Source organism: Pygocentrus nattereri, chromosome 3 (assembly GCF_015220715.1).
Source record: "Pygocentrus nattereri isolate fPygNat1 chromosome 3, fPygNat1.pri, whole genome shotgun sequence".
NCBI lineage: Eukaryota > Metazoa > Chordata > Actinopteri > Characiformes > Serrasalmidae > Pygocentrus > Pygocentrus nattereri.
Genome location: NC_051213.1, coordinates 14,811,750 through 14,838,884, shown reverse-complemented (window position 1 = coordinate 14,838,884; position 27,135 = coordinate 14,811,750). Strand labels below are relative to the sequence as shown.

Here is a 27,135-nt window from a genome sequence, read left to right as displayed (position 1 = left end):
CCGCTTAGATGATTGGTTCCTCTTGCTCTAAAATTGTGCAAACACTTTGAAAAATTGCTTTAACATGCAGCAGGCTAGTTAGAGGTGAAGAAACTGTTCCGTTTCATTGAACTATAGATCTGATCTTGATGTTGCTCCATTGGTTGGAAATATACACAAAGCAGTGTAAATAATGGGCCAGATAAGAGCACTTATACTTATTTGAATGCTGCTGCTACACCTAGACTAGAATGTCGTAGCATAATTATGAATGATTGTCATTTACAGCTTATTTTGAGTGTGGCGCATTATTTTATGTTGTGTTATTTAACAGCTTAAAACTTGCCCAGTAAAGAGCTAATTATGTTATTTATAGTTCAACTTGGGCTAATTGAAAAGTATTGGAAATATATGCAGTGTGTTTCATGTGTTTACTTAGTCCACAAAGCGTGAGCTTGGAGTTCAAGAAAAGTCTAACAAAAATAGACCAATCTAGCTGTGAAGACTTCAGAATCAGAATCAATCTCTAAAAAGACTAATGGGAAAATATCAAGACACTCAGAATTAACAATTTTAAATACTGCTCTTATTGGTGTTGACTGGTTTGTTGTGTATCTCGTAGGTCATGGAGAATCTTTCAAGGTAGACTGTCGCTTGTGCTCCTGTTATGCTGGGGAGTTCATCTGCTCCTCCCGCCAGTGCCCCAGCATAGAGCACTCAGACGAGGATCGCCGCCTCTTCGTAGGTGAGTCTGTGTGTTTGTGTGTTTCACTTTTTGGTTTAATTTTACAGTACTGGGAAACGTCTTAGGCCAACTGATGAAATAATGTTTTTAAACAATTTATTCTGGGTCAGAAAAACAATAACATTTGAGTAAATACAAGTAAACATGAATACAGTAAATTAACCATACTTCTCAAGGCAGCTTAGTTATTGTACTTCCAGTACCTGGTTCAGCTAATCGATCCTTAGTTAAATTAAATCAGGTGTGCCGCTGGTGGAATTTAACAAATACATTCAGTGGCTGGAGTTGCATCAAGGAGGAGAGGAACCAAACCTGTCTACTTATAACTAGCTCACAAAATATGAAGAAGAACAAATTAGTTTTCATTTTTATTTGTATTTATTATGTTTCCCAAAAGTATTTACTTAATAGTCACATTTTTAAGCTGTTTTAAGCAGAGTACTGTATCTGCATATAGCACCATGATTCAATTACAATAGCTATGCTAGTCTAACAGTCTACTGCTTTTTCACTCTTCTGTATTTCTTTCTCTCCTTCCTTCTCTTTGCCTCTTAGGCCTTCCTTGTGGCTGTGCTGATCATTTTGTTCCTGTGTGTGCCCGTAATGGACGTACATACCCAAGTGCATGTGTGGCACGCTGTGTGGGCTTCCAGGATAATCAGTTTAAGTTTGGCTCCTGCAGGAGTACCGAACCCTGCTCACCAAACCCCTGCCAGAGGAACCAGAGGTGAGAGCCATGCGACTCTTGATCACATCATTCCAAAGCTATAATTACACTGATCAGCATTAAAAGACATCAAGGTTATTGTCGGTAACCAAAAAACTTATGTCGAAAAACTGGCCACTGACCATCTGTGTCTGCTGTGGTGTGGTTTGCAGAATTCAGAGATTTCTGCAGATGTTGTGTAGATTTTACAAGGAAGTAAAATTCAGAACACTTCCAAAAGCTTAGCGTCTGTACTGTTGTGAAATATGAAGCATATTGATCTCAAAAAATTGTAAAGTTATTCAGTGAGATGAGATGCGCCTGAAGTGTTAAACAATAAATACTATCCGTAAGACAATAAGAAAGGATCCGTTTAACATAATAAGTGGAGGTGTAGTAGCAGTGCTGTCTACAGCCTGTCTCAGACAGCGTCTAATCAGTTTTTCAAGTACAGTTGATGATGAAGCTCATTTCATGCCATTTCCTCGTTCCCAGTCTCCATGTTCCTCAGGCTTCTCATGCTTATCCTTGGCAAGCAAGCCTCATTGTTTGTTCAGGTGTGATGTTCAGGCTTCCCCCCCAGCCCAAGCTAATTTTGCCTGGAGGAGTATGTGGAGAGAGAGCATGTTGTTCTAACCCTTCCTCCGGATGCTCCCGCTGGGCTTTGAGCCCTTTAGCCTTAGGGGATCAGACTCTTTCGGGGAATGGACCTCATGGGTGCCTTGGATCTTACTTTAGCATTAGCCACATGCTAATGTTTGTTCACCTCCTGGGGCAGCTTATGCAGTATGAAATTTAATTGAGACTGTGAACACTGTTGACATTGAACAGCACATGGGAGCGTTACTGAAGATAATTTCATTACCACTTTGACTGTGGTGCTAATTGTATGTGAATTAATCAGAACTTTTTAACATCACTAATATCTATTAAATGCATTGTCTTCCTAGACACTGCAAAGTAGGTAGATGTTTATACAGCTAACATGACAGCTTAATGAATCATCTATATGTCATTTCTGCACATTTTGACTTCACGTTTTTACTGTCTATTCAAACTCTTATGATAAGAGTTTATTGTCTCGAATATTGTCTTCAGCTCTTTCCCAAATGATCTTAAGACAAGGTCTCACAAAGCTCTTGAGTACATCAAATATGTGTCCTCATTGTGTATCTCTCCCTCTAAGATAAATGTCTTTTGGAGTCTGTCTTATGTAACAGCCAACAGAATGTTTCATAACATGTCTTTCTGGCGCAGCGTTCAAAGAGAAAGCTCCGTTCTGTTGTTTGTTCTTTTGTAAACAAGGAGATAAAATGGCGGGCCCTTACTGTTAAAATCCTGATTGAGGAGCTTTTACAGAGCCAACCTTGATGCACTGAGTTCAGAGTCTGGTTGCCATGGAGCTAAGTTTCTTATGTCTGATAGAGAGAATTGTCTCAAGTGTGGTGCTTTGACATATGTTCTAATTAAGCTTGTGTAGAATGTTTAATTCTGTCACCTTAAAGCAAACACTGTGTTTGAACTTGAAAAGTTAGTAACATAGGAATGTAAAAGAGATTTTATGTTGTGTGAACTATTACAAGTTCAGTTAACTTAAAACTTTAGGGCAGCCTTGGGTTCTACTACAGAAATATCCAAACTCTACATTCTTACCTTTTTAGTCCCCCTGACAGATTCATTTAGGACTCAATTTTGGACAGTAGCTATTACTGAATAACAGTTCCTAAATATAGAATCTTATCCTAACTCCAAATCAGAAAACAGAATTACAGAAGTATTATAACTAGACAAAATTTTATAAATACTGTCCTAAACTCCAGCGTCATAACTTCTGTTTCTGTTTTATATATTTTTATTTTCATATTTAGAATTTTTGTTCTACCCCTTTTTGTGTTTTTATCAAATCTTTGTTCTCTCTTTTATGTTTTCTAATCCATCACTTTGATTTGCATTTCAATGTATGAGAGGTGCTATATAAATTAAGTGTATTATTGTTTGCTCTCTCAGGTGCATCCCTAAGAGGCGGGTCTGTCTGACGACCACAAAAGACTACCCGTGTCTGCAGTATGAGTGTGTGAGCCGCCCTTCAGGCTGTGACCCGAACCAGCTGGACCCTGCCTGTGACACAGACAACATGGAGCATGCTAACCTGTGTCTGCTCTACCAGCGGGGCAAGACCCTGGCCTACATGGGACACTGCCAGGTACTGTATGTCACTGTATCAGTAGCTCTCAGTTTCTGTGTACAGTACCAGCTTGGACCACTGTTCAGGGTCATATGGTAGAAAAATAACACTTTACAATAATATGGTTACTTTTTCCTTTAACAAAGCAGTGTAACACATTACAATATAAATTTGTTTAATAACGTTAAAGTTACTGATTTCAGAAGAGTTTTGGTACTTGTAATACTTTTATGTTAAGAACAATATTCATTATGCATAGTACATTAAAAATATGTATTTTGTATTTATGTACTATTCATACTTCATGCCTGTTCTTGTATATAATTTGCATGCATGCAACCTGCAACAGCTGACTGTGTAATTTTGATTATGAGCATGGCATCAGTTACGCTAATATAAAACAGATGGGCAAAGACTAGAAAGAGCCAGCCTCACCTGCACAGGCCTGACTCAGTTTTCATTCTGAAACAGCTCTACAAGCTTTGGATTATGTTATTTTATTTACAGGCAGCTGTTTTTGAACGGTTAGTACAGATTTGTGTGGCTTTAGATAGTAACTTGTAAGGAAACTGATGACTAGTGAAGTAATCTCAGTACAGCTTTAGAGAAATAATTGGTGATTTGAAATTCAGTACTTTTTTGAGTAACTACTCACTCTACTACTAGGTGTTTTTCAATTAATTTCAATTTATTTACAGTACAGCGCAAGTAGTACAGTTGATGCCTGTCTATGAATCCTAAACAAATTTCAGCAATCACCTTATTCCCAAATTTTACACATAAATAATATTTGAAACAAGCACTTGACAAGTGCTCAGCATACGTGGAATCCTGTTGAAAAAGTATGCCTACAAGAAAAGGCAAAGAAAGGCTACTTTGAAGATGCTTAGCTATTATGTAGTTTGTTTTTTGTTTGTAATTTGTTTCACGTTTTGATCACCCCATAATTCCATATTTGTTATTTCATAGAATGTCTTTCCTATAATTAAAATGTGGAACATAGTAGGAAATAGTAAGCAAAAGGAAAACCCTTCAATGAACAGGTGTATCACACCTTCAACTGGTACTTTAAGTGTCTTGTACTGATATGCAGCAGGATCTGGATCTTGCATCGCTACAACACAGGAAGTGTTTTGTTATGAAATGATGAAATGCCTCACACTTTGTGTATATAGTTTCAGTGGACGGGTGACGCTTGTTATGTGTATGTTATTTTCCTGATGTGACTCCAGAGGGCACTATTTTGCACCAAACAGCAGCAGAGCAAACCACAGAGAGCAAAACCAGTGTGTTCTTGGCCTCTCACCCCAGGCCCTAGTTTCCACCGGCTGGGTCAGGAGACTGCATCCTCCACATTAACTACTGCCGTCTGCTGAGGGCAAAGCCATTCATTTACCTGCAGCTAAAAACAGCAGCCTGAACACAGACAACCCAGCACTGTATTTACTGATGAAAAGAACTTTCATTACAGGAGTAGCGCATGGTGTGTTCACAGGCTAAGCGCTGTGCAGGCACGATGTGTGGATATGAATGTATCACCCAGATTGTGTACAGTACTGTGTAAAACAAACTTCAGTTCTTTTCAGGAGACTTTCTTTTAGTTTTTTAAAGAAATCCGCAGGGATATTTTTCCACACCTCTAAAGTTCAGTCTTCTACCTATGCGATCCTAATTATACATTTAGACTAATAGTACAGTTGTAATATTACTTATTGCCTTTTGACTTACCTTTTACTTCTGCAAGTGATTGTATATCTAATCTTCTCCTGAAATATGAATAACTCACACTTAATTGCTATTTTGACTGGAATTCAAATAAATAGTATTGAAATAGTCTCTGTCTTTTACGCAGACTGTATGTGTGTGTATTTGGCTCCCTTTTTATGTTAAACTGTGGAGTTATTGGTTTAATTCAACATTTACATGCAAAAGGTGGGTAAATGACCTTATCCTTGAGTTGAATTGATTGCATGACTATATATATTTGATGCAGAGCCTAAAAAGCTGAGTATCATATTGCCATTTAACATCAGAATAACCTCTTAGATCTTTCTGGCCTCTTTTTGATGGGTTTCAAATGATTTGCCTCATAGGAAAAATCTCTCACACATATAAACTCTCACCAAACTAACACCATCTTTCATTACAGCTCCTTTTTATCGCTCCAAATTAAAATCCCTTAACTGTGTCTCACATTTCTGTCTGTACTCTTCTGCACTTAGCGAAATGTGAGTATTTAGAATCATTTGTCAGCACTTCAGATATGGAGTGTAGATTTTCCTCTGTGGTGCTCAGGTTGCTCCTGGTAACTGGCTCCACGTTTCCTGAGGTCAGGTGTTGTGGAAACCAGGCAGATCAATTACTAGCTCATTAAAACACCTCGGTTGGGGCAGCAGACCAGCTGACAAGGACATGTGCATGCTCAAATTGTTGGCAGTCACATTTAAAGACAGAGGCATTTTGCCAGTTTATTCTCCACCATGAGACTGATTCATTAGTTAAATACTGCGGGTCATCTGTGGACTCAGGAACTGCCACATTACATGACTCGGGGCTAGTTTTCTCACACTGATGAAGCTTAGTCTAGGACTAATGTGTGCTGTGAATGGAAATTGTCCAAAGTAAAATCTGTTCTAGTCTGAGACTTGGCTGTGTCTGGATCGTCATGCGTTCATGCCTTAAAGGGTCCATTTCATGGAAATCCAAATCTTCTTCTCTTGAAAATATAATGTTCACTCTTCAGTCCTGTAAAAAATAAATGTGATGGCCCTTTTGGCACATAAACCCACACTAATGTCATAAATGGATTACAGGGGAAAATTTCATGAAATAAAAATTAGATGTATTTTCAGATAACTTGTGTAAACTTGTTTGTGTGTGTTTTGGCTGCAGGATGCATGCAGAGTGCGTCAAGAAGTGTGTGGACACAATGGTGAGACGTACAGCACGGTGTGCGAGGCATTCTCTGATCGTGTGGCTGTGGACTATCATGGCCTCTGCCATGCTGTGGGTGCAGTGTCAGAGTTCATGGCTGACTCTGGCTGTAATGCAGTGCCCTGCCCACCTCTCTCCACACCGGGCTGCAACCCTGTCACCCCACCTGGTCAGTGCAACTGCCTCTCTCACTCACACATACACCTGGGAGTCAGCGTAGCTGCAGTCTGCTCTGTAGTATCAGTACCTTGAGTTTACAGAATGTAGTGCTAGCAGAATCAATAAAATTCAGTGTCACATCACAGTATCAGCTGATCATTTAGACTGCATTGCTTCCTGAGTTCTGCTACTGTAGGCTAAAAGAACATCTTGCAAACCTGACTCGGCTTGTTTTTTTGTAATTTTTTTGCTTTATTTTCTTCTCTGAAAATTACAACAAAGAACCTTACACATTATTGTAAACATTAAGCAGGCAGAAAGCACATTTCCAGAAAGGAAACTTACTATTTGTTCATTATTTTGAAGTTTTCTTTCAGAGTAATCTGAAGCACCCTGCAGAGTTTTTGTTATCAGTCAATATGATTAAGACAAAAATCTACACTGATGTGTGACACCAATCCCAGTATATGAGTGAAAATAGTACAAAAATGTGCTGGCTTGGTAGAAAAAACTGAAAAATTTAAGGCTAACTTTGTAAATTATATACTGTTTCTTCTGAATCAAGGGTGTTAATCGAGAGTTTGTCCCACCACGCAACAGTCTTTACTCTTCTGTGAAGGCTTTACACTAGATGTTGGAACATTGCTGTGGATTTGATTGCATCCAGCCAAAAGCACTCTATCACTCCAGAAAACGCAGATCTACTGCTCTACAATTCAGTGCTGGGGGCTTTATACCCTCTAGCTGATTTTTGTCATTAGCCAGGGTGACCTTTGTGCTCATGTGTAGCTGCTCCAAAGTGTCCCGTTCTGTTGGCAATGTTTTTCCATGGAAATTATACAAGCTGTGTGTGCTTAACTGAATGCCTGTATCAGCAGTGGGGAACTTTAAAATAACTGAATTCACTTATTAGAGAGGGGTTCTGGGCATGTTTGGATACTCATTGTTTCACTTTTTAAAATGGAAAGGGCAGAACCATTTTGGTTACTGAGATTAGGTTTAGGTTGATTCTTACTACATATAGGCAGCTACATATCATCGTACATATCAGAGCAAAAATCTCCAAAAGACAAATAAACTTGCTTAAATTTCAATGTAAGTTAATCTAACATGGTTTTATGACCATTTTTGTCAGGCCATTTGTCATAATATTTTGATAAACAGCAGCTGGCATTTTTGAATCATTAAAAAATAAGTAAAAAATAAGTAAAAAAAAAAAAAAGACAAAAAATATGGAAACAAAGTATTGTTCCAACAGCAATGATATAGGTAATGTGGGACACGTAAATGATGCCACTTTTGACATTGTACCAAAATGAGCCTGTGTGTGTGTGTGTGTGTGTGTGTGTGTGTGTGTGTGTCTAGGTGCGTGCTGTCCTGTGTGTGCTGGAATGTTGCAGATCCTCTGGAATAAACAGCAGATGGATCTCTTTGCCAGGGTGATTTGTCTTCTTGTTTTTTCTCTGTCTGTATTTATCTTAAGGCTTCTTTCACTTTTATTATCTTCTCCTGTTCTGTCTGTGCCTAAGTTCAGTAACACCAGGTAAACAGTAGATGGCAGAATGGGTCACACTTAAACAAATGTACTTCAGCGTATTAAATGACCGCAGAGTTTGGTAAACAAAGACGTGTCGTATATCCTTCACGGCTGCTATAACGAAAGCAGCCATTTATCCAGAGCTATTGGGGATAAATCTTTTTTTTAAACATTTCAGAGTTTAACCCACATTGCATGTTCTATCCTCAAATGATGATGCTACCTGATCTGCCTAATCTTGTTTACCTTTTACTGTTAAAATGTTGAACACTACTTTTAATTTAAGAGTTGTTGTTTTTACAATGCTTTATTTTATCTGGAAAAAAAGTCATTTTAATTCCTAATATTTAAAGCTTAGAAAAATGTTTATGCTTAACAAATTAACCAGTACTTGACCACAGTGTTTCATTTAAGCCTGTGCTGTTGTTTATCTATGTGTTTTCAGCTGAATCGGAATCAGCCGGTAACAGTGCATGATATTCTGAGGATTCTGCGGCTGCACATTTCTGTTCCTCAGTGCGATATCTTCGGCTACCTGAGCATCGACTCTGAGATTGTCGTCCTCATCGTGCCTGTGGACCAGCAGCCCACACCACTGCAGGTGTGTGCTTCTGTTTTTTGTGTAGAGAGGGTTCACATTTAGGTCATTTTCCCCAGAACCTGTAGCTTAATGTCACCAGAACATTTTAGCAACTCCAAACTTTCCACCATAATCATGACCTAATAATGATTAACGAGATGTCGTGACAGTTAGGAACTCATAATAGCCTCTGAAATGAGCGAGTGCTGATTACATACACCAGTCCTGTGAAGGTCATAAAGAAGAATATTGCAGAATTTATTAGGGATGCACAGATGTAGAACTTGTTTGCTAATGTAAACCAGACATGGATATCATTTCTAAAAAAAAATCATTTACAAATCCATTTCCAAAAAAGTTGGAACATTTATTGTTTGTTATTTGGATGAAATATATTTCATTAAGTTCAAAAGCCAGGGTCTGTCATGGTTTAGGGGGGTATTAGTGGGTAAATTGCACATCTGAAAAATTATGGAGCAGAATATGCTGCCCTTTAGATGTCGTCTTTTCCAGGGACACATATGCGTATTTCAAAATAAAAACACCAAGCCACATTCTGCATGTGTAACAACAGCATGGCTGCATAATCAAAGAGTGTGTGCTAGACTGGCCATCATGTCTCCTATTGAAAATGTGTGGTTCAAAATACATCAGCAAAGGCACAGCTAAGGATCTGTATAACAGAAGAATGGTAAAAAAAAAAATTCCATTGTCGAAACTGAATCAGTTAGTGTCTACAGTCACTAAACAATTATTGTTTTTATATTATTATAGTGTTTTTAAAAGGAAAGATGATATAACACATTAGCAAACATGCTCTTGTCCTAACAATGGAACCTGTTGCTGGTATCAGAATGGAAATGAGTGTATATTAACAAAAAACAATGAAGTTCATAAGGCAAAACATCAAATATTGTCATTTTTGTATATGTACAAAGCACTGCTTTCTGTTTTTATAAGTATTTCACATACTGTCCTAGCTTTTTTGGAAATGAGTTTTTAATGTGACATTTTTTTTATATTCTATATGTATCTATATTTACTTACTGCTTTGGCTTTAAATTGTTCAGTACTTTAACCATTGTCTGCCCGTATCCTAGGGTTTTATGAATAGAACTTTGCAGTAGGTACTTTCTGAAAGTCATTAAAAGTATACGGCCTGACCTGCTACTGGGCAAAGCTAATATGTCTTCATTTCACCCTCTAGGAACAGTTTCTTGTTCTTGCATCATATTTCAGATATTTGTTTATTCTACCTAAAAGTACTCCCTTATTCTCGATCACCTAGTTGCTATGTGTGTGCTAAAATGACCCGTGGCTCTTGAATTCTCCCTGTCTGACTGTTTATTGGTGTTTTTTTTTATTTTTGCCTTGCACTAGAGGCTCCTCTGCTACCTCCTTAATTGCCTTGTACTATTCCTGAAATGAAAACATAGTCTTGTACCTTTTGTGTATGGAAATTGTCTTTTGTCAAAGCAGTATGCCTGGCTGTAATTATATTAAATGTTGTTTTGGATGGAAGCATCTGGTAAATGAACAAATGTACTTAGGGGAGCACAGCCTAACACATTTTGTTTTTCGCTAAACAATGTTTAAAATGTTTGAGCAAGATTTACATTTTACAATCAACTCACAAATCTCTTCTACAAATGAAATTTTGTTTCAAGCACATAACATTCAAAAGAGAAACAATTCATCTGCATATATGTGTGTGTGTGTGTGTGTGTGTGTGTGTGTGTGTGTGTGTGTGTGTGTGTGTGTGTGTGTGTGTGTGTGTGTGTGTGGACTGTTTTCACTGTTAACTTTGGGCCCTATTAAGCTTCATTGCTAAACAGCAGTATGTGTCCCTTCTATATCCACAGATTGAAGCCTGCAGTAAAGAGGCAGAGAAGATTGACTCTCTGATCAACTCGGGCAGCCCCACACTGGTGTCCCATGTGCCCATGTCTGCCTTCCTCATGTCTGAGCTGAAGCTGTCCACTGTTAGCTCGGCTGCTCCCCCCAGCACCTCCTCCCTCTCTCTCTGCCTCTGCCTCCTCCTCTCCATGTTCCTCCTCTCCTTCACAGGGAGGGCCCCATGGAATGCTTAGACACGAGTGTCCCCCTATACTCCTCAATGTCTGTTGCCAGGCAGCTGGATCGCACCATTGACCTCTGACCTTCTTTCTTGGCCAGCTCTTTTCATTACTGGAAGCGGCTCTGGTCCGTGTAGCATCGACAATCAAAAAAAACAAAAAACAAACAAACAAAAAAAGCTGATGAGAACAATCATTCTAACTATGACAGGACAGTGAAGTTTTGGACTCATCATTAAATCATTAATGGACTCTGTATTGCAATCTGTATTGTGTTTGAATTATCATTGCTAATTCATTTTATTCACAGTACTGCACTGGTGGACAGAACAGAGCACCAGAAAACAAGCTGAAGTGGAGCAGATTTCTGGCTATAGTGCTCTTCTCTACTGCCTTTTAATTCCATTTTACTGGACCGGGTAACTCCTCTGTGTGCTTCACCGTATCAAAGTTTCAAACCCTTTATATCGTTTATAGGAGGAGCTGATAAAAGCTCTCAGTGGAAGTGGATTTAGGCATTCCACCCCAAACTGAAAGACAGAATAAAAGGGATCTTTCTTCGTTCCTCCCTGTAGATAATTTAATAAATCTAAAAGGAGGAACTTGCAGCCATGTTAAATGAATATGACAATCATATTGCTTATCCACAAGTGGGTAATCACAGTATGCCTTGCTTATACAGTTTTTAAATATATATATATATATATATATATATATATATATATATATATATATATATATATATATATATATATATATATATAAATATCTATGTAAAGATTTTTTATATGAAGCATTGCAGAAACTAAAAAACTGTTGATAAAAATAGCGAAATGTTTTATTTTAAGATGTTTTCTGATCTGGTGGTCAGAGTCACAATGTGCCATTTTTTTAAATCTTATTCTTGCATGATGACAATTATGAAGTGTTTTTACAGAAAGCTTTGTATTATGTGTCCTGTCTGTCTGTCCAGTTACATGTTGTGTCTGTGCCTATGTCACATGAAGGGTCTCCAATTTTTCAACAGTATTATTGTGCTTAGGCAGCTTTGTAGCATTCCCAACCAGTGGAGCTTTGTGCTGTCCTGTATGTTCGTTTGTGTGTTTGCAACTCAACTGATGTGTATTTTTATAAGATAATAATAAAAGTGTTTATATTGCGAAATGTAGCTTGTTTCAAACCCACGTAAAGTGTCACCACTCAGATCTTCAGTGACTGTTTTTAACGTTGCATTCAGATAAAAATAGTCAGTAAACAATACTGTGCAAATGGCTCAGGGCTTGATGTATTTAAGAGCATAGCCACAACACAGAATATGTCTTCATCTGACCTTGTTATGTTCACAATGCGCCTGAATATAGTGTTCAATTTACTAACAGCAGCTTATCACCAAATTGCACGCTGCCCCACCCACGAACCACACGCTCCTGAGACGCAGAGTCTAAAAGGTTTTCCTTTTTTGTATATCTAACTGTGTTTACAAAGAAGTTAGAAGGAGATAGGATTAATATTTGTTAAAATATATGGACTTTTTGTAGATTTAATATGATTTAAATAGGGATACTGCATGAATATATGAAAATGAACAACAGCAATAATAATAATAATAATAAAAGATTAAGGATTTCATGCTTGAACATCTAAGTGCTTCAATAAATGAACCCATTGTGTTTATTTATAGACTAACTTTTAAGTGAAATCGTTCCTAGTCTTAATACATAATTAAACTGTGAGCGCAGCCTAGTTAGATATTAGCATTCATTAAGCAGTTAAAAAAAAAAAAAAAAAACATTTTCATGGAAATCCATGACATGAGCTGCCAGGCCCTTAATAAGTCAGCGTGTTCAAACCCAAAGGCTATCTGTCAGATTTCCATTTTCAAATCCCTGGCAAGGATCACTTAGTAATTAATAAGAGAATTCACATCCCCACATGTAAATTCAACACATTTTTACTGAACGTAATAGATTCACCAAAAAAGTATTAGATGCCTTAAATACAATATATTTTGGATAATGAAATGATTTGCTGCTGTGTTTTGTGATCCAGTGGTCAGTGTCTGACACTGTTTTCACTGATCCTATTCGTTCTAATGAGCATGATTTTACTTTATTAATCGTGTTTGCATCAGGTTGCAGTTGGGGTCATTTATATTTGCACTCATGACTTTCAGCAAAGGTCACCTTCAGAAAAGGTGGAGTTGGAAACAGTTTACATTTTCCTGCTGTGGCAGAGGCGTGTGGGCTGCTTTCAGAAACATTACAAATCTTGCTGAGACAAAAACCAAAATGTGTCTGGTTGGTCAGGCACTCCAAGAGTCACAAGCTGCTCTTCCCTCTGTTACCAAACAAAACAAAGGCCATATCATAGACCTGAGAGGGAAAATCCTAATAAAAGCCTTTAGTAAAACCAGCACCTGATCCTGAGAGTTTAAATGATGTCATTGTGTTGGTGAACATTCTTTCAGAATGGGTCTGTCTGTCTAAGCTATGTCTGTTCTCAGCAAGATGTCTTTGAGACTTTGAGGCGGTGGTCACCAACCCTGGTTCTTCCTGCAGAGTCTCGGTCCAATCACAGTCTGCCACACCTGCTCCAGCTAATCAGCTTCTTCAGACGGCCCAGAAACTGCCTGTTTAGGTTTGTGCACCAGTCGCTTTTCAGTGTGTGAAAGACAAGTGAATGGAAAAGATTAGCCTTCTATTTTAACACTGATAGGAGAATTTGATTTGAAAAACACACCACACACCTGGCATGAAGCACGAACACTACATTATCTCTGTGTTAATGTCCCCATGAATTTATACCCTCTAATCTAGATCTTTTATAGCTAAATATATGTATAGGCATATAACAGCTCTCTTCTAACAGTCATCTCTTCTATAGGTAAATAACATATGGGCAGCTACAGCAGTCAGATTTAAGAATAACATGAACTAAAAGCCTTAGGTGAGCATAGTGGTTCTGAAAGGCAAACGTTTTCAACCTTGGATCTATCCAATGGAACATGAGATGCGGGGGAATGGGGGCTAAAGGGGCTGTTTTTTTTAGGGTAGAGTTTGTATTTTTAATTTATGTTTTATTTTCAGTCGTATGCAAAAGTTTGGCTGGCCCTGATTAAATGACTTCTTGCGTAGATTTTCTAAGCGAAAATAAGTTAAGCACATCGTAATGCACAATTACTGTTTATTTGCTGATAACGTGTTGTACAGACAAAAAAAACATAAAATGTGGCCTGTGTAAAAGTTATGCCACATTTAATATCTAATATATAATTCAATATGTTAAAAGTAGCAAATAAATGTATTGTGTACTGAAATGATTAGTAACTACTGGGACTTCAGGGGTTAATTTGCTTTATAGAACAACCTACATGTGTTCACAGTTTTATATGTAATATTGATCATGATAAAACGGTGGTAAATCTGACTCACAACACCCTGTGTGTACCTCTCCACAATGACTGGACTAAAAAAATATATATACACTATGTTGCCAAAAGTATTCAGTCACCCACCCAAATCGTTGAATTCAGGTGTTTCAATCACTTCCATGGCCATAAGTCTATAGAACTAAGCACCTAGGCCTGCAAACTGCTTCTACAAACATTAGTGAAAGAATGGGTCGCTATCAGGAGCTCAGTGAATTCCAGCGTGGTACCATGATAGGATGCCACCAGTGCAACAAGTCCAGTCATGAAATTTCCTTGCTACTAAATATTCCACTCAAATATCAGTGTTATTATAACAAAGTGGAAGCGATTGGGAACGACAGCAAGTCAGCCACGAAGTGGTAGGCCATGTAAAATGACAGCAGGGTCAGCGGATTTCTTTCAGCGGATTACTTTCTGCAGAGTCAATCACTACAGACCTTCAAACTTCATGTGGCCTTCAGATTAGCTCAAGAACAGCGTAGAGAGTTTCATGGAATGGGTTTCCATGGCTGAGCAGCTGCATCCAAGCCTTACATTAGCAAGTGCAATGCAAAGCGTCGAATGCAGTGGTGTAAAGCGCCGCCACTGGACTCTAGAGCAGTGGAGACATGTTCTCTGGAGTGACGAATCACGCTTCTCCATCTGGCAATCTGATGGATGAGTCTGGGTTTGGCAGTTGCCAGGAGAACGTTACTTTGACTGCATTTTGCCGAGTGTAAAATTTGGTAAAGGGGGATTATGGTGTGGGTTGTTTTTCAGGAGTTGGTCTCGGTCCCTTAGTTCCAGTGAAAGGAACTCTTAATGCTTCAGCAGACCAAGAGATTTTGGACAATTTCATGCTCTCAACTTTGTGGGAACTGTTTGGGGATGGCCCCTTCCTGTTCCAACATGACTGTGCACCAGTGCACAAAGCGAGGTCCATAAAGACACGGATGAGTGAGTTTGGTGTGGAAGAACTTGACTGAGTCCTGACCTCAACCCGATAGGACACCTTTGGGATGAATTAGAACGGAGGCTGCAAGTCAGGCCTTCTCGTCCAACATCAGTATGTGACTTCACAAATGTGCTTCTGGATGGTCAAATATTCCCATAAACACACTCCTAAACCTTGTGGAAAGCCTTCCCAGAAGAGTTGAAGCTGTTATAGATGCAAAGTGTGGGCAGACATCATATTAAACCCTATGGATTAAGAATGGGATGTCACTGAAGTTCATATGTGTGTGAAGGCAGGTGAGCGAATTCTTTTGGCAATATAGTGTTTTAGGCCAAAACTTTCTCGAAACTGTTGTAAAACAATGTCGCAGGCGGGTAGTGTATTAATAACCGTTTCACGTGTTTGCTTTCTGGGAGGGAGTATAAAATTCTTCAGATGTCTGGTTCCTATCACCACCACTGTGAACAATTTCGACAAAGTTTCTCTAGAATGGTGCATTTCACACCAAACCTCTCTGAATGATTTTAAATGTGAGTAATTTAATATTGCAGAAATGTTTAAAAATTGGTAGAATGCCCCTTTTAAGCAGAATAAGTGAGTTTTCTGCCATCTTACTAGAGGGAAGCATGATGGAGTTGTCATCTGTGTTAATCAGCTGGATTGGGATTTTGGAGATGTGAGCTTTTGTTCTGACAATGACAACAAGAGCTTGTATGAAAAATTAGCAGATGCGTTTAGCTGGAGCACCGTGGCTAGTGGTTTTATTTTCTTACTTATGAAGAATTGAGATAATCCTCACAACAGTCACTAAAAATGAGTCCACTTAGTGTTGCTTTTATTTCCAGAATGTTCTCTGTTCTGTGTAGTTACAGTGCTGTAGTAATGTCCTCCTTTAAAAAGCTCACAATGAAGTTGGATACAAGGAAGGATGGACGTATCAGTTTGTTGGTGAAATTGCAGCAGTCAGAGGTTCGAAGATGAAGTGAATTGATATCAGTTAATTACTTCACATTCTTAAAAATAAATGGTCATAAATGGTTCTATGCGGCAGCCGCCAAGCCCCAATACACAGAACAATGAAAAACACGCTGAGAGCTCACAAACGTGATGCGCGTTCAGATGTTTCATCAGCATGACTACACTCACGTTTCACTGCAGAAACACACAGCAAATGCAGAAAACACGCAACTTCAGAAATGTTGCAAAGCCAATCACAAAACAACAGCAGTGTTTCTGGAAGCCCCTTAAAGGAGAATATCTGTGACAGAAAATCACTGACCAATAAGATTAAGTTCATGGTTATCTTGGCTGGATAATTAGCTATCTGACAGGTTATAGCTGTACTGTGGTGTTATCCTTTATATATGACATTGCTACGTTGTTAGAAATAAAGGTTCTCTGCAGGTACATTTCTCCTTCATCAAGGTACTAACAATGTAATTGTTCCTTCAAAGGTACAACAGTGGTTTTAAAGTCCAACTGTGTACCTTAATTAAGTTTTTTTCCCAGTGGAAAAGGTATTTGTATCTTTTCATAACCTAATACAACAGAAAACAGAACAATAAAATAAAAAGCATGGAGACGAGACGGGGTGTGTGGAGTACCATTAAGGATACAATCCCAGTGACACGAGAGGTGCTGCCCCAGTGACAGTTTAGGACCTTTTTATCTGAGAGTGTAGTTGATATTGTTACACTGTATAACTAAGCGAATGAAGACTGAATGGCTTCATTCTCTTTCCTTCTGCTACAAACACAGCATTTCCGTTGTGTTGTTTTTCTGAAGTTGTGTGCTTTCTGTATTTGTAAAATGTAGTGCTGATGTGGTCGAGTTGATGAAAGCATTTTCTGAGTTGCAGCAAGTCTACAAATTTGTGCCATGTTTTATTATTTTGAAGAGCTTTTGAAAAATGTGGCGCACATCATTTTGAAGGAAGTGTTTTCTGAGTTTAAAGCTTGTTTTTATTGTGCAGTGTGCTGGACTCTGTTGGTCACCGTATGTGGATTGGATATTCACTGGTGTAGAATGAATTGAAGAATTATGTACTTGGTATAGTGTAGTGGGTATCACCTCTGCCTTCTACACTGTAGACTGGGGTTTAATCCCCTGCTTGGGTAACCACACCACACTATACCAATAAGAGTCCTTGGGCAAGACTCTTAACGCTAACTTCGTCTACCTGTGTAAAAATGATCATATTGTAAGTCTTTATGGTTTGCAGTGTCTGCCTCAAAACCATTTTGAGTTGCAGGTCACAAAATATAAGATCATGTTGTTTGAACAATATCTCCATCAGTTTCTAATCTTATTTATAGGCATATAAATATATACATATTTATATATACACATACATATACATATCTGGTTGCACTGAGCTCTTATGTGTTCACCAGTAAAGAAACAGGAGCAATAAGCAATGAATGAGTTAACAAAAACAAACATGCCATTTCCTTGTCTGTCTTTATCTCCAGTCCTCAGGTGCTCCTGACCTTTATGTGAAGAATCAGACGGTCGCAGCCAGTGAGCGCAGTAGTGTGTTGATTTCCTGCTTTCATCAAAACCAGATACCTAAAAGGTAGTGTAAGCTTTGTGGGGAATGTGGGAAGGAAAGCATGCATGGAGCCACAGTTGAGCTCATTGATTCGGAAAAATGTCTTAAAGTTAACATTAGTAATCTGGGGATGGAGCACAGTGGATGGTACTTTTGCTCAGTGGGGGCTCTACAGATGCCTATTTATATCTCTGTGACAACAAAATTACCTGCTCAGACAATGGCACTCAATCAGACCAGGTAAAACACTGCTCCCTTCTAGGGTTGCCAACTGTCCAGGACTTCCCTACATTTCTGCAAACAAAATTTCCAAGCATCCTCATGTGTTTCTTATGAAAGTTTAAACTTTGAAGAAAGTTTCTTATGAAGTTTAAACTGCTTTTTGTCCAGTTAAACCATTTGTATACAAAGATTGGATTTGATTTATTCAGAGTTTCCACAGTGGAGGAACAAAGTGGAGAAGCAAACTTCAAACTTGCCTTGGGTTCATTACTGTGTCCATAGGGCCCTGCATTTGCTCACTGCAGCTTGTAGAAAACTGCCCCGTGTCCAAGGTCCTGTTTGTATGCTAAAAAAAAAGAATTTGCATTACAAAGTTTGCTCAGGTAGCTAATGAGCCTACTGAGGCTAGCTTAGCCATGGACAAGTGTGTCATTAAAGAATCAGTTCCTAACAGCCCCTCGCATGACATCTGATGACCTCTTGAAACTTCAGCATGCTATAGGAACCCTTAAAGGGTCTGTTCAGTGTATCATATTTGGTCGAATCACTGCTCTGTCCTATGCAAAAGCCCACTACCAGTTCATTTAAATGTTTTGTTGATTTTTTTAAGTGAAAAAGGTCCTCTACGGGGAACACTTGAACAAGGCTAATTGTAGTGCATAACTTTTATTTATTTGTTGAGTTTAACATATTGGGAAAAGATTAAGCATAAAATACAAAATGTGCCGTAACATTTGCCCAGGCTCTGTTCTGGTTTGTTTATTTTTCCCAATTTGTTAAATTCAGCAAATAAACAGTAATTGTGCATTAAAATATGCAAAAGTGTGTTCTCTGTAGAGGACACGACCACTTATTTTCCCTTAGAGAATCAACAAAACATGTACTTTGTCCAGCTGTGCACAAGCTGTTGTAGAGGACTGTACAAAGAGAAGAACATTTTGTTCTCCTTAAAAGTCTGCTTGTGGTTTAGGGGATGCTTGTATTGTTATACAAACCTCAGCTGCATACAGAAAGCAAGGCTCTATAGAAAGTGCTTCATTAAATGTAATGTGTTACAGATTCCTTGAGAGAAAATCATTCGTGCGGCTGATAATACTGGGAGTGGTGCTTGTAGCCTTTGCTGCAGTGATTCTGATCAAGCTACTCAAACAAAGTAAGTCATTCAAGCAGTGTTCAATAAACATTCTGCAGTTTACTGAATGTGGCCATTAAGGGTGAGTGATGAATTACCAGCTGTAAAAAGTGCAACAGGGCTGAAGTTGATATCAAGATACAGGGTAAAAATGATGTGTCGTACATACATAATGAATTTATGTGGTAAGAAGCATTTTAGCTGGTTGTATGAAACTCATATAAACATGAAACATATAGATGTATGATTTCAGACTGAATTGTCTTATACTCCTTTTTCAGAATGCAAGTGTAAAACATCCTCAGAGCAAAACAGAACTGAAAATGTTTACGCAAGCAGGAAAGAGTCATCAAAAGTAAGTACAGCTTACAGCTCCAGTGAAATTCATCTGGTCTTATCATATTAGATCCTCTCTATTCTGATTACATTTCACTCATTGATGCAGCATTTGTATAACTTTGACTTACTTCAGTAGAATCTTTACAACTAAAAATGAGAGTACTCTGCCCTCCACCCTCACCACCACCAGCTAAAATTCAACAAGATCCAATAGAAACACTGACTTGCTCTGATTTCATGAAGTGCACAGGCCAAAGACACGATTAGACCACACATCATTTTTACATATTTGTCTAATCATCACATATTAATTCACATTTTTCAAAATTGTCAACAGTGCCAAGGTGAAGTAGTGTATGAAGCTATGTCAAAGACTTGGAAAACACCAGAGGTATTTCTACTGCACAGAAAAAAGCTCCATATTTCTATTGCACTTTTAGTCAGGTTTCTGCTGTTTCTACATCAGTGTGTGAACAATGTTGGCTGAGTTTTAGTCTCCAGTCTACTTTCAGGGATAGCATGTGCCACTGGGCCTGGTTGACACCATTTTTGTGATTGGTTGAAACAATGTTTTGAGATATTGCCGAAGCACTTTTAATACACTGATAAAATAAAAATACACTAAGAACTTCTGAGATTTTCTCCGACCCCATTGGTCTGTGCCCACCTGGTGTGTAAGATGTTGTTCTCACTTGTGGCAGCTCTTGTGTCTTCAGCTACTTCATGCAAGACTCTTCCACAAAAATGTCCCACCTCAGTAGCATAAGTATGACAAATTTAAGACATTACACAGACTGTATCTACTAGATAAGCATCATCTAAAATGTGAGATCAATTTGATGATGTATATAGTTACATGTGTGTATATATAACAGATATAGTAGAGATAGTAAATACAGTCACACTGTAGCATAAATATGACAGAAATATGGCATAATATAATAATATACTGTGTCTACTATATACACTGCTGTTCAAAAGGAACTGTTTCCAATTATATAAAACCAGTTTGCTGCAAGATCACATCTAAAATGATAAAATTTTAATAATATGCTACTAATCTAAAACTGTATGTATTCCAACTTATTTCCAAGAAGCTGTATAAAATGCAGTAAAAATGAGATGTGTTCAGAATTTCAAACAGAGCTGTAGATTATTTTTTAATGACTAAGAAAACTTTATAACACTGAAAATGGATTGAGACTTACACAACAAACATCCAGAATGCCCCGAAGTAGATAACGTACCAAGGAATTACTATTAATAGTTTATCTGTCTTAGAATTTTTTTATCATTTAATAACTTGTTGATATTTCAAAAAACATATTAAATATTTTCTGATGCCTATATTTTTTAAGAAAAGCAACAATTATTAACTGTTGTATTTTTTGCTGATGCATTTTCATCAAAGTGGTGAGCCTTGACGCATCCTTGCCAAAGGACACAGCCTTTCCTGGAGGCTCTGTTTATATCCAAACATGATTGCCTCACCAATGTAAGATGTTTTTTAGAAAATTACACAGCATTCTTAGGCTTAAATTGTCCCAACATTTTAGGGGACATTTTTTTCACAGGCATCAATTTCAAAATTTCAAAACAATGAGCTTGATAAGATAAACTATACAACAGTTAGTTCTGGCCATGCAAGCTGATTGGCTGAGAAGCATTCTCACTGCGCTGTTGTTTCACCATAACATCACGTTTTTTTCACAAACGCTGTATCACTCCGCTGAGACGCCGTTGCTAAGCAATGACTTTGACAGCTGTAGGAGATGCTGAAGACATCTAAATGTCTTTACTTCTTACTTTGCCACAGACAGAAAATGAATATTTTTAAGATCTCATTTGACCGACAGCCGATTTGGTCACTCTGAAGATGAGACGATGTAAATTCCCAAACTGTCAGTTGGTCTGTGTGGTGCTGGAGAACTGCTAGCTGTGTAGCGAATGAGCAGAGCTCGTTACTCTGATGTAGCAACGAAGCTGCTTGTTAAGGAAAAATAATTTGGCACAAGGAATCGTTAACATTACAATATATTAAACGTTCCGCGCCAGTCTATTTATTTCAGTAGAACATTCAAGGTCATGTGTTACTGCAAATAACATCACGCCTTCGCCTTCGGCTCGTGCCTGGGACCAAATCACAGCCGTGATGTTATTTCACGATAAAAACATTCCCTCTCATGTTCTATTGCTTAAACATCACATGTCTTTGCGCTGTTTTCGTTCAAATACAAGTCAATTTATAAATCACTTTCTGTATTTATTTGCGTTTCACCCACTGTCCCAACTATTTTGGAACTGAGTTTGTACTTTATCATATCCATGTTTGTTTTAGCGTTAGCTAGAAACAGCTAAGCACACATACATGAAATGTAAATAAATTAGCAGAAAAAAGGTAAAGGTAAAGCACTTGGCAGCATATGTGAATAAGTGGAAGCATTAAAAAGTATAGTGCTGATAGCTGTGGGCTGTAAGTGAACTAGCAACTTAACAACTCTGGGCTCTGTGAGGGGATTGATAGAAAATAACATAAAAGAATAGAGATGAAGTACAAGACAAAGTTCTAGAGGAACTCAGAGGAATCGTAAACCATATGCAAACCATTGCTTGAGGTTGAAACTCGTAGGCTGCTTTTAAAAATTAAAGGATGCAACAAAAATAAATAAATAAATAAGCCAGTTTGAGTTACAGCTGCCTGCAGGAGCATAGAGAACTTAAATATTTTATCTTTTAACTATAGGTAACAGAATAGCGTGAAAACAAAAAACTTACTGACTTATAGCAAGAGAACAAAGGCATACAGATGCTTCAGAGCACCACTGAGTTGACTGTTTGAATAAGAAGCTGGTGGGAAGTTCTAAGGTTGGGAAACACACCTACTTTGCTAGATTGCATTGAATTGTATAACTTGCATGCATTTGACTGTACACAACAGTCTTTGTTCAGCAGCAGCATCATTTGTGTCCAAAGCAAAATGTTTTGCTTTCTGAAAATGTAAAAATCTCATATATACAAACCATGTCGTTTCACAGCAGGTTTGAATTTCATTGTTGTCATGTTAATATTACAATCAACCAGGTAAAAATGCAAATAATCACTACCCTGATAAATATGTGATGAATGCTCTGCATAAAGTGGTGCCAGTGGTGTTATTATATCCACTTTATAAATCAAATCAAATTCTTTAGCAACTTTCTGAAATGAGCTGCTTGATGTTCGTTATTGCTGTGCAGGTGGGGTTTTGATTTGGGTGCTGGGCTGCACTTTATTGCCTGTCCAGCTGGAGGCAGCATCACAAATGAAGAACAATCAGTCCCGACCCTTCTGCACGTGCTGACTGCACTTGGTTGGTTCTGAAATGAAAAATACAGAATGTATAACAATCTTTCCTGACCGATATTAGAGTAAAAACAGTCTATGCCATTATCAGCTATACATATGTTTGACTGCTGCGTGGAGTATGCAGTAGATTACTGTTATTAATTTTAGTTTGTATTGTTTTCTTGTTTTCCTCCAATGTAAAGCACAACAACAGAAAGAAAAGCATTTTTATTATAATACTTTACTTTTTTTTTCTTTTTTTCCCTTCTTTCTTTTACTCTGTCTGTTCATTATAAGATTGTAGACATGAATTAATTATAAAAAATAAATGAATATATTACAACCCCAATTCCAATGAAGTTGGGACGTTGTGTAAAACATAAATAAAAACAGAATATGATGATTTGCAAATCCTTTTCAACCTACATTCAATTGAATACACTACAAAGACACAATATTTAATGTTCAAATGGATAAACTTTATTGTTTTTTGCAAATATTCACTCATTTTGAATTTGATGCCTGCAACATGTTCCAAAGAAGTTGGGACAGGGGCATGTTTACCACTGTGTTACATCACCTTTCCTTTCAACAACACTCAATAAGCGTTTGGGAACTGAGGACACTAATTATTGAAGCTTTGTAGATGGAATTCTTTCCCATCCTTGCTTGATGTACAACTTCAGTTGCTCAACAGTCCGGGGTCTCCGTTGTCGAATTTTACGCTTCATAATGCGCCACACGTTTTCAATGGGAGACAGGTCTGGACTGCAGGCAGGCCAGTCTAGTACCCGCACTCTTTTACTATGAAGCCACGCTGTTGTAACATGGGCAGAATGTGGCTTGGCATTGTCTTACTGAAATAAGCAGGACGTTCCTGAAAAAGACGTTGCTTGGATGGCAGCAGATGTTGCTCCAAAACCTGTATGTACCTTTCAGCATTAATGGTGCCTTCACAGATGTGTAAGTTACCCATGCCATGGGCACTAACACACCCCCACACCATCAGAGATGCTGGCTTTTGAACTTTGCACTGATAACAATCCAGACAGTCCTTTTCCTCTTTGGCCCAGAGGACACGATGTCCATGATTTCCAAAAACAATTTGAAATGTGGACTCATCAGACCACAGGACACTTTTCCACTTTGTGTCAGTCCGTCTCAGATGAGCTCGGGCCCAGAGAAGCCGGCGGCGTTTCTGGGTGTTGTTGATATATGGCTTTCGCTTCGCATGGCAGAGTTTTAACTTGCACTTGTAGATGGAATGATGAACTGTGTTCACTGACAGTGGTTTTCTGAAGTGTTCCTGAGCCCATGTGGTAATATCTGTTACAGAATGATGTCGGTTTTAATGCAGTGCTGCCTGAGGGATCGAAGGTCACGGGCATTCACCGTTGGTTTTCTTCCTTACTTGCAGAGATTTCTCCAGATTCTCAATCTTTTGATGATATTATGGACTGTAGATGATGAAATCCCTAAATTCCTTGCAATTACACATTAAGAAATGTTGTTCACAAAGTGGTGAACCTCGCCCCATCCTTGCTTGTGAACGACTGAGCCTTTCAGGGACGCTCCCTTTATACCCAATCATTACACTCACCTGTTTCCAGTTAACCTGTTCACCTGTGGAATGTTCCAAACAGGTGTTTTTTGAGCATTCCTCAATTTTCCCAGTTTTTTGTTGCCCCTGTCCCAACTTCTTTGGAATGTGTTGCAGGCACCAAATTCAAAATGCATTAATATTTGCAAAAAACCATAAAATTTATCAATTTGAACATTAAATATCTTGTCTTTCTAGTGTATTCAATTGAATGTAGGTTGAAAAGGATTTGCAAATCATCGTATTCTGTTTTTATTTATGTTTTACACAATGTCCCAACTTCACTGGAATTGGGGTTGTAATATATTCATTCGTTTTTTATATAATTTATGTCTAAAATCTTATGATGAACAAACAGAGTAAAAGAAAGAACAAATAAAAAGGTATAGAGCTGATAAGCATTATGTTTGTACATTCTTTGTGTCAGCAGTTTGCAAAGCTTGAAAACACCAACCGAATGAATGATTTATAATGTTTTAAAACCCAGCAGTCAGAACAACTCCTGTATCGTAAACGTTGCACTATAACTCATTTAGGCTGTACTTTTCTCTCTCGTTTCTAGTTAGAAATCTCTGCTTTTATTGAAACTGTAACATAGTGAGTCACAGATTCGGATGAATCAAAAAGCTGTTATACAGTTGTAATGTAAGTGATACAGTACTGTGCCCGAGTCAGAAACCATGATTTACCCATTTAATTTCCAGCCAAAGCGGCCCTGGAGTATATTATTTACTGTTATGAGACATTTCTGAGGAGATCAGAAAAAAGATTATTTACCTAATAAAAGAGGAAAGTCAAAGGAACTTGAGCGAAAAAATAAGCTTAGGACACATAGGACTCCTAACAATTATGGAAGACCTGGTAGACCACCAAAACTGTCACCACCAGATAAATAGTATTTTAAATAACAGCTTCAAAATTATTTTGATGCTGCCCTGATTTACAATAGTGAGAATGGTGTCTGCCTGCTATAGCACTATGTAATTTTTGAGGAGCGGACACAAGCCCTCTCTCGAGAACTGCGTAACGCTACACAGCACCATGTCACACACCGACAATTCTGGGTCTTCAGCTAGCTGTAAGAAGAAGGGCTGTATTGCCAGTATGGACTTCATAACAGAGGCTGTGAAGAGACTGAAGAAGACATCCAAGGAAGAGAGAAAAAGAGAGTGACTGAGTAAGAGACTAGGCAAGAGTAAATCTTGGACAGGCAAGAGCTAAAGGAGATAAAAGGATGCAAGACCGTATCACGGCTAATGGGAAAAAAACAAAAATACAATTTATTTATCAGAGAATACGCTGTACCGTTATCAATCTCATCCTTGTTTCATAGTGTTTTGCAATTCTTTTGGATGCCAGTGTTTATGCATGTCTCGTTTTGGGCTAGCATGCAAAGAAACTTTTTCCAAGGCAAAACATTTGGACAGTCTTTGTAAATCTCATGCAAAGTAAGCCTTTAATTTATGCAAACTTCTGTAATAAAATCCTTCAATTATATTCACAACATGGATGGATGGACAGTAACATAACAGTGAAATATCCTCTGCAAATGTAGGGGGAGCCCAAGAGCGAAAAAAATACCAATTCTTGCATAATGCTGCTTTGAAGCTTTCATCTTTGAGAGAGAAGAGAAATCAAGCTTCACTATTGCTTCAGATCTGAAAACATCCACAGGTGTTTCTGTCCATCTTTCCACTGTGAGAAGACAACTCAACACTATAAGTCTGAAAGGAAATGCGCTTAAGAATCTGTTACTTGGAAAAGTCACCACTAGATAGACAGTATTTGAAGCAACATTATGTAACAAATTTACCTTAAAATAACAGCTGCTATAGCACTATGTAACTTTTGAGGAGCAGGTATGACGCTTGAACTGTGTGACGCTTTACGGCAAAATGTCACACACCAGCAATTCTGGGTCTTCAGCGAGCTATAAGAAGAAGCACTGTATTGCCAATATGGACTTCATAGCTGAGGCTGTAAAAAGACTGAAGAAGACAAATCAAACATAGAAGCTGCTGGTGTTCCAGGATCAATGAAGTGACTGTCCCAGAGTCCAGACCTCAGCATCACTAAATGAGTTTTGGATTACTTGAAATGTGAGAAACAGAAAATGCATCCAACTTCTACAACTGAACTTTGGAGGTGTGGGAAAATATCCATGCAAATTTCTTTGAAACACAGAAAACAACTCTACTGAAAAGAATGGAAGCTGTAAGTAAGGAAAGAGTGGACTGAATACTGAAACTAGTGATGTTATATATAGTTATTATGGTTTGCATGTAATTTTCTTTTGAGTTAAGTTCATGTGCCCTGCTGTTTTTCCCTGACACTGAAAAATGAACTTATACACATGGCTGTTTGAGTTGAAACAAAATAAATGGAGGGTGCTCTCTGATTTTGGCACAGTCATGTTGCTAAGAGAGTTTTCCTCTGAATGTTCCTCCTGCAGCCTGGACACTCAGTCTGAATGTGTGAACTACCATGGCAAAGTTTTCAGACATTATGACTATATTCTGAAATTTCTAATGTTCTAATACATTTCTATAGAGTGTTAATGTAATTTTGCATTCAGTCCTCCAGGGGTCCTCAGAGACATTTGTTCTTAGTGTGTGTGTGTGTGTGTGTGTGTGTGTGTGTGTGTGTGTGTGTGTGCGTGTGTGTGCGTGTGTGCGTGTGTGTGGTCATTTTGCAGGGAACAAA

At 38.1% G+C, this 27,135-nt stretch overlaps 1 protein-coding gene across 1 annotated transcript in view; it reads left to right on the top strand.

Annotated features, from left to right (window-relative positions):
- The window catches only part of reck (reversion-inducing-cysteine-rich protein with kazal motifs), a 63,650-nt gene extending 52,494 nt beyond the window's left edge, over window positions 1-11,156 (top strand). The window contains exons 15-21 of the mRNA XM_017721391.2: window positions 602-724; window positions 1,280-1,451; window positions 3,438-3,633; window positions 6,508-6,718; window positions 8,074-8,147; window positions 8,691-8,846; window positions 10,688-11,156. Of these exons, the coding sequence (XP_017576880.1) occupies window positions 602-724; window positions 1,280-1,451; window positions 3,438-3,633; window positions 6,508-6,718; window positions 8,074-8,147; window positions 8,691-8,846; window positions 10,688-10,915 (1,160 nt within the window). The 3' untranslated portion in view covers window positions 10,916-11,156. The remainder of the gene's footprint in view (window positions 1-601; window positions 725-1,279; window positions 1,452-3,437; window positions 3,634-6,507; window positions 6,719-8,073; window positions 8,148-8,690; window positions 8,847-10,687) is intronic.
- The last annotated feature ends 15,979 nt before the right edge of the window (window positions 11,157-27,135 follow it).